Raw genomic sequence first — 14,062 nt, 5'->3', positions numbered from 1 at the left:
AAATACTTTCAGTTGCCATTTAGGAAAGTTCTTAATCTCTCCTATCTCTCTGGCTTTACCCCATAATACCTTTAACAGTATCTGGCACACAGTACCGTGTGTCCCCGAAAATAAGATCTAGCAGGACCATCAGCTCTAACGCGTCTTATGTTATATTAATTTTTGCTCCAAAAGACACATTAGGGCTCATGGTCTGGCTAGGTCTTATTTTCGGGGAAACATAGCATGTCTTCATTAAATGTTTTAATTAGATTACACCTTTCACCCCACTACAGTCATTTTCAATTCACATAGGTTTCCATTTCCTAAATATCAGTGAAACATTCCTATTTCTTTATTTTCTTACCTCAAGCCATGACCTATACCTGAGCTGCCTAACAATTCCTACTGCAACCCTACCTACCATTCTTAAATCTGTTCCAATCCAATGATCCATTTCCCTGATTTCCCTGCACTCCTGTGTAGAAGTCATCTCCTGTAAGACTTCATACTTCTCTTGGCACTATTCGCCACATATTGTTTGTCTACATTTCTCTCAAACCATCCCTTTCTCCCTGGGATCCCTTACCTTTCCATCCTCTTTATTATATTGATAGTATTCAAATATTCAAAAAGAATATATCACAAAAATATTTACTGTCAATCTCTTATCCTAACTCAAAGTAAAACTACTTTGATAAAATAATTTGAGACTATTTTAAAGGATTCTTATCCTAAAATGACAATTTAATTGAACTGATTCTTTTGGTTGTCATCAGGTTTATATTTCGAATTATGGAGAAAGCAGCTAAATGAAAGTTTGTTTTTTATTTTCTCCAAGTCACAATATATACTATATTAACATGCATATAACATATCCAAATCTATAATTTTAATGGGTAAAGTATTCATAGGGTAATCAAATAGAGAAATTAATCTTATAATGTAAAATTATCTTTGGACCCCTATACATCTGATACAGTGTTCATTTCAATTTATTTCCACACCAAAGTAACTAACCCTTGCCAAAAGAAGGAATGATATCAGAGTGGGAGATACTCACAAGGACCAAAAAGTAGCTGCCTCTTAAAACTAAAACTTCTTATGAGTTAATTCTTAGTAAGCTTAATCCTATTGTTTTTCAGGTCCCAACAAATCAGGAGTAACAAACCAGAAAAAGCTAGCTAAAGGTTATTAAAGCTGGACACAAAGATTACACAATGCCTAAGAAGACTAAAATCAAAGATACTCCTTAAACAAACAAAAAAATCTGGAAATAAGATGCAACTCAATTTTCTTTTACATTTTACATACATAAAACCAATGTATACATTAAAACCAAGTAATAACAAAGTATCCTGTTTTATATGGAACTCATTCATTTTAAAAATACCTCCATAAAAAGGTTTGCAGATTCCTCCTTAAAATGTTATATTTTGAACTAAGATAAAGTTTTAAACATCTAGAAAATGCACTTATGTGAAATGTTTCAAGCTATACAAATAAGTTAATTTTTATAGAGCAAAAATACATTTTGAATGGGAAAAACAATGATTTTACTTTTTAAATATTATATTCTTTGTTTCCCTAGCATAAGCAGTACCAGCATAGATTTCAGAGAAAAAAAGATGAAATAAATTGTCTTTTTTAAAAACTTTCCGGGGCAGCCGGATGGCTGTTGGTTAGAGCGCGAGCTCTCATCAACAAATTTGCCGGTTCAATTCCTGTGTGGGATGGTGGGCTGCAACTAAGATTGAAAATGGTGACTAGTCTTGGAGCTGAGCTGCACCCTCAACTAGATTGAAGGATAACTGATGGGTTCTGGAAAAACACACCATTCCCCAATATTTCCCAATAAAAATTTTTTTTAAAATATAAAAAACTTTCCTAGTAATCTTTTTTTTCTATGCATAACTTTACATTTTGTATATATTTTCTATTTTGCCTGCATTTGCTCCATGTTATTACAGGCTTTATAACTTTCATTTTTAACAATGGTCTAAGAGCCCATGACGAGATGCGCTTACATATACTTGATCACATGCTATTGCTGGTATTTGTTTCATGTTTGGAGCTATTATAAATAATGTTGTAACAGGCATCTTTGTAAACTCTGTATTTTTAGGTTATTTTCTTGGAGAGATCAATGAATATAAAAAAACTCAAGACATTTAAGACATTTTTAAACTGCTAAATTGTTTCCCAGTAATTATAACTCGTTATATTACAGTCATCGGCAAATTATGTGTCCTTTGACTGTTTCCTAGTTAGTAAACCAATATTTGTTTTCTCCTCGCTAATAAAATGTTATCCCATTATTTAAATTTTCAGTTTATTTAACTGACAGTGAGTTTTAGCATTTTCCCTAAAATTATTACGATTCCCCGAAAACGAGATCTAGCTGGACCATCAGCTCTAATGCATCTTTTGGAGCAAACATTAATTAATATAAGACCTGGTATTTATTATATTATTAAATTATGTTATATTATATATTGTATTATATTATATTATACCCGGTCTCATATTATATAAGACCCGGTCTTATTTTACTATTATATAAGACCAGGTCTTATATTAATTTTTGCTCCAAAAGATGCATTAGACCTGATGGTCCAGCTAGCTCTTATTTTCGGGGAAACACAGTAGCTGTTGTTCTTTCACCAAATTATGTACCAAGCATCTTATTTCCCTACTTTTCAAAAAATTCTAGTCAGGTGATATTTATCTAACTTAGACATTAATCTCATGTTTATAATATTTTCCAAGTCTGTTTGCTTTCAAGTTTTTAATTTTTATTTAAACAAATCTGGTCATCAATTCCTTTGTAACTTATTCTAGAACTTTTAAGCCTACAAAAAAAATCTTGCAGAGATTAAAATATTCCATTTTATTTTCCTGTTATTTTCTACTTTTTAGGTTTTTTAATTAATCCTTGCTGGTTTAAGAAAAGGATCTAAACCATTTTTCTTCTTACTGTTCAGTTGTTCAAGCAATTCCCCTTTCATTTGCATTTTCTTCTTTATTACATATTATTCTTATAAATAATACAATTGTTTACGGGTTAATTATGTTGCACTGATTACTTTTTTCTAGTACCACATATTTTTAACTATTACAGCTTTCTAATGTTTCACTATCTAGAAAAGCTAGTATCTACTCATTTACTCCTTTTTCAGAATTTTCTTTGGAATCAGGATTGGAAAAACTTGATATATTTGTAATATTTAGTTTTCCTGTCCAAGAATATCATTGTCTCCGTACTGTAGTAAAATATCAAAGACTTTGTCGTTTTCTTCATGTTATGACATGTATTTCTTCTCAAGAATACTGTATTTCTAGGTTTTTTTTCTTTACATTATCATTATTGAAGGGAACCTCGTATTTTCTTGTATTTTCAAAGTGGTGAATACCAAAAATCAAAAGCATTCTTATGTATTTTTTATTAAACCTTTTCATTTGACACTCAGGAATTTTTTCACATTCCAATTGATGCATTTGCCTTTTCTAGGACGTTGTTTTTTAATGAGCCCAATTTTCTGACTATTAAGTACAAACCTGTATCCATCTCCGTATTTCTCACTGTTTTTTTCTCTTCTGCGCCTTTGTTTCTCTCGTCGGGCTTCAATTCGCCGCTTTTCTTCTTCTTCATTTTTAGGATCAATTTTTGCTAGGGTATCAGAAAAAAAACGTCAAGACTACAGACCAATTTTTCATTCTCCCTTTCCAGTCCCCAATTCATAAAGTACAGACATACAAGGTTTATCTGGTGATAGTCTAAACTGAACTCATCAAAAAAATCAAAGTTCAAGATTACCCAGTATTTCTGAAACATCATTTGAATAAAATCATAAATTTTGCCATATTTACTTTTCATCTATGTGATATTTGCAACATATTTTTCTTTAAGTTTACTAACTTTTTTCTTATTTTCATCTTAAGCAATAATATCCATATCACCTAAAGTCATCTTGAATACCACTTTAGGAAACAATGAAGTAACCTGACCCTGCCTGAAACTGGAAATCAAATGAACACTGGAGAGTCCTGGATGCAAAAACTCATATATGTTATAGCGGCTTTCCCAAAATTTCTTAAAAGTATAACCTCTAAAATAAAAGCAGTTCTCTCTCTTTTTAAAAATCATTTTTAATGTAAATAAAGTAATAAAATACGTGGTACAAAATTTACCATTTTAACCATTTCCAAGTGTACAATTCAGTGGCATTAAGTACATCACAATGTTATGTAACTACTATCATCACTACTTAGTTTCAGAACATTTTCATCACCCCAAACCGAAAGCCCACACCCATTAAGCAGTCGTTCCCCACTTACCCTTTCCCCAAGCCCCTGGGAACTACTAATCTGCTTTTGTCTCTACAGATTTCCCTGTTTTGGGTATTTCACCATAAATGGAATCATACAATATGTGACCTTTTTTGTCTGGCTACTTTTATTTAACATAATGTTCTCAAGGTTCATCCATATGTTGTACCATTTGTCAGTACTTCATTCCTTTTTATGACTGAATAACATCCCATTGTGTGGATATATCATTTTCTTTTATCCATTCATTTGTTGATAAACACTTGGATCATTTCCAACCTTTTGGCCAATGTGAATAATGCTGCTATGAACATTTGCGTACAGCTTTTGTTTAATACTTCTTTTCAATTCTTTGAGGTATATACTTAGGGGTAGAATTGCTGGGTCATATGGTCTACGTTTAATCATTTGAAGAACCATCCAACTCTTTCCCACAACAGCTGCACCATTTTACATTCCCAACAGTAATGTGTGAGGGTTCCAATTTCTCCACATCCCAGCTAATACTTGCTATTTTCCTTTATTTTATTATGCCCATCCAGTTCACACGATGTGAAGTGGTATCTCATCGTGAGCAGGTTCTTTATTATAATACATTTAACTTTAGACAACAACAACAAAACTTATCTGTCCTGAAACTTTTCCTTTTATACATTGCTTCTCCTTTAAGATTACGTTTGGACAAATACCTAACATAAAATCATGAATACTTGGGGATTTGTAAACTTAATAGTAAACAAATATTTAAGCAGCACTTGCTATGTATACAGTGGGATGTTTCAAAATTATATAAAATCAGTAACTTAAAATTTAATATCTAGATTATTTTTCATCATTTTATAAGAGTTTAAATGCATATTCTTATTAACCATTTTCAATATCCTCATTCAGTTTCCCTAAAACCCTCACTCTATGGAAAATCTACTTGTATATGACCTCAAACTAGCATTTCATTTCCCTTCCATATGCTAAAGCTGTGATATATGTTGTACCTCCAGCCAAATAACAGAATATGATTCCTTTCCTACTGCTTTTCAACAAACCATATAGTCTCTACTAAAGAATAGCAAGACCTTATTCCTGAATACTCAGCAGATACCTTTCAAAATGCCCATGTCACACTTGACAGTGAAGCCTGAATTGACTACAGAATTTTGGCTTTAATTTTAACTACACTACACTATTCTCAAGAATTGTTAAAAAGAAAAAAACAAAGTTAGATAACATATATCTACTTTAATGGCAAATTAACTTCTGTATCAAACTTTGCAATATTTACTTAACTATACCTGCAAAATATATCTTTGGACTCTGTCCCAATAGAATCAACTCAATTGCCTATTCTAGTAATATCTAGATTACACAATTTGGTAAACAACAACCTACCAATTAACACAAGTATAAAAGGTATCCCCACCACACACATTCCACTGACTTAGTATCATGTGTCCAGAATTCCAGAATGTTATTATTTTTTGTTATACAATACAGATATCAATTTGCAAAGCATGGCAGAAAAGTAGATTTAAGAACAGTATTTAAATCTTTCCAGAGTTTTATATTCTAGTTCATACATTTTGAGGAAAAAATCAAACATTTTTAATTTCAATTTTTTCAAATATGATATATTAAGATATCTATAATGTTATAATTAGAAAAAGTTGTTTTTTAGAAAGTTATAATTAGAAAAACAACTTTTTTCTAATTATAACGTTATAGATATCTTAATGCATCTATAACAATACAAAGCAATTTTCTGTTACAATCACATAGAGGTTTAAGTGAAGGGTTTCTAGAGCAACACTTGTCCTAGAAAAATTCCTGGCTGTGCCATTTACCTGTTGTTTGACCTGGGCAGAAGTTATTTATCTGCCCTGTGCTTATTTTCTCAGCTGAAGACAGTTTGATAGGCATACCTATACCTGAGCAGGCTGATGTGAGAATTATATAAATAATTCATATTATACCTTTTTCACACAGAGCCTAATGTGCAGTAAACATTCAGTTAAGTACTAGCTTACTACTATTAACAACTACAATCCCACTTTTATCAAAATGGATACATGTATTAATCCTTGAGCAATTTAAATGGAGATAAAATTCAAAAAACAAAACATACTGTCAGTATCTAAAAATATATAATAATACCATTTTGAACTAGGATTTATCTAGGCCTCCTTGCTTCTTTTCCTTCTCCCTCTTTTTTTAAATAATTATTTGAAGGCTAGCACCACTTGTTTAGTACTTCCCACATCAAAGGAATACACTCTAATAAATTCATTGTAATGCTCAACAGATCTTATTTTTTAAAGTGTATGCAAAATATTTGAAATATTTGACCAGAAAATTTTTGGAATATTCATTCATTACAATTATGTAAACCTTCTCCAATCCCAACTACTAGATTAGGTAATCAAAATTTAATTCTAAAGAAGAAAACAGTTTTGAACCTTTGCAACATCACCTAACTTGGAAAGACAAAACACTTCTCAGTCATCTAGGCAAAAATAAATATAAATAACAAAAAATAATTCAGTGTACAAGCAAAATATTTGTTGGATATTATTTTACACACCCCACAGCCCAAAGCAATCACTAATCTACTTCTGTCTCTATAAATTTCCATATTCTAGATTTTAATATGAAAAGAATCATAACATGTGGACTTCTGTTAACTGGCTTTTTTCACTTAGCATAATCTTTTCAAGGTTCATCCAAGTTGTACCATGTACCAATACTTCATCCCATTTTATGGCTGAGAAATATTCCACTATATGGACATAGCCCATTTGTTTATTCATTTATCCATTGATGGATATTTGTGTTGTTTCTACCTTTTGGCTACTATGAATAATGCTTCTATAAACATCTGTATATAAGTGTTTGTGTGGACGTATGTTTTCATTTCCCTTGGACATATAACCAGGAGTGGAATTGCTGGATCACATGGTAATTTTTTGAGGAACTACTTGTTTTCCAAAGCAACTGCACCATTTTACATTGCCACCGGCAATGTATGAGGGTTCTGATTTCTCCGCATCCTCACTGAGACTTGTTATTATCTGTCTTTTTCATTCTAGCCATCCAGGTGAATGTGAAGTGGTATCTCATTGTGATTTTGATTTAAATTTCCCTGGTAATTGGTGGGCATTTTTTTTCATATGCTTATTGACTATTTGTATATCTTTTTTGGAAAAATGGTACTCACATGCTTTATTCACTTTTCAATTGGGTTGTCTTTTTTATTGAGTTATAAAAATTCTTTACACATTTTAGATATAAGTCCCCAACCAGATGTATGATTTGCAAATATTTCCTACCACTCTGTGGGCTGTCTTCACTGTCTTGATGGTGTCTTTTGAAGCACAAAAGTTTTTAATTTTCACGAAGTCCAATTTATGTTTTTCTTTTGTTGTTCATGCTTTTCGTATCATAACTAAGAATTCCTTACCAAATCCAGTCATGAAGATTTAGTCCTATGTTTTCTTCTAATAGTATTATAGTTTTAGTTTTTACATTTAGGTCTTGCATTTTGGCTATTGCATGTGGCCATCCAGTTGTCCAGAACCATTTGTTAAAGTCTATTCTCTCTCCACTAAATAATTTCAGCATCCTTATTAAAAACCAGTGAATACAGATTTATGAGTTTGTTTCTAGACTCTCGATTCGATTCTATTGATCTATGTGTCTGTTCTTGGGCCAGTACCACATTGTCTTGATTACTGTCGCTTTGTATTAAGTTTTGAAATGAGTCTTTCTATTTTGTCCTTTTTCAGGACTGCTTTGGGTATTTCAGGTCCCTTGCAATTCCTAATGAATTTTAGAATAAACCTGTTAATCTCTGCAAAGAAGTCAGATGGAACGCTGATAAGGATTGTGCTGAATGTGTACATCAGTTTGGGAAGTATTACCATCTTAACAAATGTTAAGTCTTCTGACCTATAAATTATTTTTTATCATTTATTTAGGTCTTCTTTAATTTCTTTCAACAATGTTTTGTAGTTTTCAAAGTATTAGTTCTGCACGTCTTTTGTTCAATTTATTACAGAATATTTTATATTTTTTTTATTTTTAATGTTTCCAGGTATATGAAACAACATAACAGACATTTAAACCCCTCATAAAGTGATAACCCACCCCCCACGCTACTACCCCTGACATCTTATATAGCTGTTACAATACCATCGACTATCTTCTCTATGTTGTACTCCACATCCTATGACTATATATACCTATATATTTAGTTATAGTTGACATTCAATATTGTTCTATTTCAGCTCTTCAGGTGTATAGCGCATTGGTCAGGTGTCTACACAGTCTATGACGTGATCCCCCTGATAAGTCCAGTGCCCATCTGGCACCTTACATGATCTTTACAACACGGTTGATTATATTCCCCATACTGTATTAACTACCAATTTGTATTTCTTAATGCCTTCACCTTTTTCACCCTGCCCCCAACCCCATTCCCACCTAAAACCCTGATAGATCTAGTACCTATCCGGCACCATACCTAGTTATTACAATGTTATTGACTATATTCCTTATGCTGTACCCTACATCCCCATGACTACTGTATAACAACCACTTTGTACTTCTTAATACCTTCCCTTTTCACCCATACTTAACCCCCAACTCACATCTTAAGTCTCGCTAAGATTCCTTGTAATATTGGTTTGGTGGTAAACTCTTTTAGCTTTTTCTTGTCTGGGAAACTCATTATCTGTCCTTCAATTCTAAATGACAGCCTTGCTAGGTAGAGCAATCTTGTTTGTATGTCACTGCTTTTCATCACTTGAAATATTTCCTGCCATTCCCTTCTTACCTGCAAAGTTTCTGTTGAGAAATCATCTGCCAGTCTTATGGGGGCTCCCTCGTAGGTAACTAACTGCTTTTCTCTTGCTGCTTTTAAGATTCTCTCTTTGTATTTAACCTTTGACATCTTAATTATGATGTGTCTTGGTGTTGATCTCTTTGGGTTTATCTTATTTGGGCCTCTGCTTTCTGGGCATGTAAGTCTATTTTGTTCAGCAGGTTAGGGAAGTTTTCTGTCATTATTTCTTCAAGTAGGTTTTTAATTCCTTGCTCTCTCTCTTCTCCTTGATACCCCTATAATGTGAATATTGGTACACTTGATATTGTCCTTAAACTCTCAATTTTGGGGATTCTTTTTTCTTTTTGCTGTTCTGGTTGGGTGTTTTTTGCTACCTTATCTTCTACATCGCTGGTTAGATCCTCTGCTTCATCTAATCTGCTGTTGATTCCCTGTAATATATTCTTCATTTCCATTACTGTATTCTTTATTTCTGACTGGTTCTTTTTTAGTTTCCATCTCCATTTTTATGCTTCCTGTCTCTCTGATGAAGTTCTCTGATGAGCATTCCTATGACCAGTGTTTGGAACTCTGCATCTGACAGATTGCTTACCTCTATTTCACTTAGTTCTTTTTCTGGAGCTTTGTTCTGTTCTTTCATTTGAAACATGTTTCTTTGTCTCACCATTTTGGCTGCCTCCCTGTGTTTGTTTCTATGTATTAGGTAGGGCTGCTATGTCTTCCGGTCTTAATAGAGTGGCCTTATGTAGTAGGTGTGCTGTGGAGTTCAGTGGCACAGTCTTTCTGGTCACCTGAGCCACGTGTTCCAGGTGTGTCCCTTGTGTCGGTTGTGTGTGCCCTCCTCTTGTAGTTGAACCTTGGTTGATAATTGCACATCAATGTGAGGGACTGACCCTTGGGCTCACTGGTTGTGAGGACTGGCCTTGACTACAGTGGAAGGGTTGCTGTGCAGGGGCTGATCCTATAAAGCAAGATCTGCCTCAGCAGGACTCTGATGTCTGTCCAATCCACCCCTTGGGTGTGTCGTACTTGGAGACGGCTGGGTGATGCTCCAGCTGTTTTGAAGCTGGCTACTGGGGACGCCAGCCCTAGGACCACCTTGGAGGGGACCCACTGTAGGTCTACTTCAGCCACAGCCTGTGCCCCACCTGGGGCCACCCAGCGGAAGCCAGAAAGAAATCCGCAGATGGCTGCCTCTCGTGTTGTGCTTAGAAGACCCTTTGAGAGGCCAAGAAGGGAACCAAGGCTGACTGTCACTAATGCTGGCTTAGGGCTGCTCAGCCAGAGGTACAGGACAAGCTCAAGCCAGATGCTGCTTGTCTGGGCTCCACGAACCTTTGAGAGACCCTAGGAAAGTGCAGCTTGAGCCAAGGCAGGCAATCTACACAAAAAAAGCCACTGAAAGCAGCCTGGGTGTGCCGGAAAGTAGGACGGGGCCAGGTCTCAAATCACCAGGGCGGGACGACCGAACAGTGAAAACTCAGAAATGGCGGCCACCAGTATAAGTGCGCCAGGAAGGGAGAGGGCTCAACAAAGAAACAATGGACTCTGCCAGCTCCTCCATTCAGGAGACAGCTGCCTCTCCAGCCCCCGTCCCAAGCCAGACAACTCAATTCCTGCCACCTTTCCAGCTCTGAGCGAGTGATTCCATTGGTGGGTAAGTCCACTCACAGTCTCTTTAAGAGGAGCACCTGTAAGTGCAGCAGCACTATCTCACTCAGTCACAATCTACGCTGTTTTTCACAACCAAAAATTATGGGGACTTCTCTCCCTGGCACTGGAACCCTGGGCTGGAGTAGGGCTGGGATCTCTCACTCCTTCAGGGGATGGGGGGATCCCCCACAGCCGAAATAGCCCTCCCAATCTTTAATGGTTACACATGGGTGTGGGACCAGCCCGTTCCACGTCTCTAACCTTCCTACCAGTCTGGAGATAGTTTCTTCTGCATGTCCTTAGTTGAAAGGCTTCAATTCAGCTTGATTTTAGGCGATTCTCAATAATGGTTGTTTTGTAGATTAGTTGTGATTTTGAAGTGGTTGTGAGAAAAGGTAAACACAGCGTTTAACTACTGTGCCATCTTGGTTGTCATTACAAAATATTTTATTCTCCATGCTAACGTGAATGAAATTGTTTTCTTAATTTCATTTTCAAATTAGTTCTCGCTCCATTTTTTAACAATGTACAAATAGAAATATGATTATCTCTAAGAGTCACCTTGTCTAGAAGATTAAAAGTACATTAATTTTCTAGAAGAAATACAGCTTTTCCTGGTATGAAGAGCCACAAAACATTTCTTCCCTTTTTCCTTATAAAGGGGATTCTATGTAATATGACATAACATTTCCTCAACAATACCTCCAACAATAAATACAACACCCAAAAAAGGAATTTGATTCAAAAATCATGTGTGAGGCCAATTTAAAAAATATAGATGTTCTGGCTCTGCCCTAAATCAGGATTTAGGGAAGAGGGGTAGACCAGGACATGTGAATTTAAAAAGTAACTTTGGATAATTTTGATGTTCATGACTGACTAATAACTACACTTAGGGGATTCACTAGCCTAATTTCTACAATTATAATTATTATGTAGTTTGACTATATAAACATGAAAAAATTATCTAAAAGCACTGAATTTTTTAAAAATTCAAAGTATCCAATGATAGCAATTATGTTTTCTTACTTACTAGGTGATTTGCTGAGAATCATCTTCTCCACAGGTTTTGCTAGCTTGGGTTTCTTGATAAAGGTTCCACCAGGCTTATTAAATGGTTGCATCATTTTTCTCTTTATTCCTCTTGCAGCAGCAACTGTCACATTGGTGGATTTGTTTTGATAGTCAACAACAATTCCGGGTCTATGAATGCTTCCAAAATCACTCATATGCTGAAAATTTGTGAAATCAAGAAATATTAGCATAACATCCAAAGATAATGAATTCATACACAATTTACATGTTATCTATCTAATAATTTTCACCTGAAAACTCCCCAGAATGTAACTAAGTTTTACATGTCCACTCTGAATAAACACATTGAAAAACTTTGTAAATTATTACATGAACTCAATTCCAGTGAATTAGTATTTTTATTTCCAGTAGAACAAATGTGGATATTTCCTATTTTTTATTTTTACAATTCAAAGTTCTTGAGATCATAAACAACATAGGCGCCTGTCAAAATATTACCACTTGTACAACTCTCTGACAACTCCTCTTCAGAGTTCCTAATTGATGTTTTCCCATGGAAAGACCTTAAAAGAAATCTTTACTTTACTAAAGTCTTAAAACTAACAAACACAAAGAAGACCATATTTGAAGTTTGAAGTAAAAAAGATCCAGAAATCATTTAGGATTTCTCCCTGTTGGAAAAGGGAATGAGAAGGCGAGATGGAACATTAGCATGAAATAGGAGAGTTAAAGCATAACCATGCATCAACTTCCAAGACACACTTCAGATAAAGAATTGCATCTGACGTTCCATTCACATTCTTACCTAGAGAAACATATGCTGACCCAGAAGACTGAGAAGCAAAACTCTAAAGATGAAGAGTCATGCAACCAAACGACTCTTTGTGTCCCTTCTTCTTCTCTTGTCATTAACAAAATCCACTACACCAAGAGGCCACATGTCCATAGAAATTTTTTCTGCTAACCTTACTTTTAGAAGATAAAGATTGAGGAGTAATCTGAAGAGAAGGATCCAATGGGAATTGTACAAGTGAAGATTAAAAAAGAAAGTCCTATTGGTTCATCTACTTCATTAACAGGAGGAAAGAAAGAAAAGTCCATTCAGACTAGAATGGTGAATACAAAGTAAAGGAATACCTGTTTTTCTATTATGGAAACAAATTAATATTTGAAATCTCATTAAGAAAAAAAATCATTTGCCTATAAAGTAATATACAACATGGAAAATGTTAAGTATTTTCCAAATTTTCAAACTGGAATAGATTTTCAATTTCAAAACCCAAAGCCTATTACCCCAACTATTTTCAATCAACCTGCAATCATAAGTATGGTGGAACAGCTACATACCAGTTGCTCACACTTGTATATTATGCTTAGAATACCTATCTAACCTATTAGATTTGAATAAATTAGTGTTTCCAGGTAATTTATATAATCACATCAGAAAAATCTTCATTAATATCCATTAAAGGTGCAATGCATTTTACATAAGTAAAGAGTTAGCTGTTATAAATGCAAAATTTCTACACAAGTATTACAAACTACACTGATGTACCAAAAGCTAATGAATAGTCAGAAATGTGTACTCTACTACATTTTTTTTATCGGAAGTACTTTCCTCTGCAAAGAGAATATTAAGAGCAACTGACTCAAAAAAAGAAAAAACATTTCTTACATATAGCAAAAATACAGTAATCTTTATATGATCAAACTACATAATAACCCCACAAGCTACATACACTTACTAGATAAAATTTCCTGTTAGTCAAGTTACCTAAGAACATAGGCATTATCTTTACACTACATATCCTAAAATTAAACACTTGAAGACTAGTGTATCTATTCATTTAAGCAATTTACAAAATATTACTTCCTAGGAAGGATCCATACACATGTACAGGTGGGAAATTATCTCTCAATAATAAAACTACTGACACAGGGGAAACAGAACACCCAGTAATAGGACATATTGTAAGAGAGTGAGTTAGCAAAATTATACTGACCACAAATCATTTTACAACCTATTATACATATCAACTTCTTCACCATGTAAACATGGCTAAGCTACCCTCATCTATCACCAACTTTCAGTCTCCTGTGTTTAATGAGAGATATGGAGCTAGTTTAGCAGCAAAGTATAAACATTTTATCATACATTGCACCTTTAACCTACTCAAAAACTCCAAAAGGGTTCAGTTACCTTTTACAATAATCCAAGAACTGTCCCACCAG

General features: G+C 34.3%; 1 protein-coding gene across 4 annotated transcripts in view; it reads right to left on the bottom strand.

Annotated features, from left to right (window-relative positions):
* Positions 1-14,062, bottom strand: part of ZNF326 (zinc finger protein 326) — a 41,920-nt gene that overhangs the window by 14,287 nt on the left and 13,571 nt on the right. For all 4 annotated transcript variants that reach the window (XM_019753232.2, XM_074335116.1, XM_074335118.1 and 1 more), the window contains 2 exons: positions 11,829-12,027; positions 3,538-3,649 (listed from right to left, as the gene is read on the bottom strand). In XM_019753232.2, the coding sequence (XP_019608791.2) occupies positions 3,538-3,649; positions 11,829-12,027 (311 nt within the window). The remainder of the gene's footprint in view (positions 1-3,537; positions 3,650-11,828; positions 12,028-14,062) is intronic.

The sequence above is a fragment of the Rhinolophus sinicus genome, linkage group LG06 (genome assembly GCF_036562045.2).
Source record: "Rhinolophus sinicus isolate RSC01 linkage group LG06, ASM3656204v1, whole genome shotgun sequence".
Lineage (NCBI taxonomy): Eukaryota > Metazoa > Chordata > Mammalia > Chiroptera > Rhinolophidae > Rhinolophus > Rhinolophus sinicus.
The sequence above is the reverse complement of the archived record's forward strand: the minus strand, read 5'-3'. Positions and strand labels throughout refer to the sequence as shown.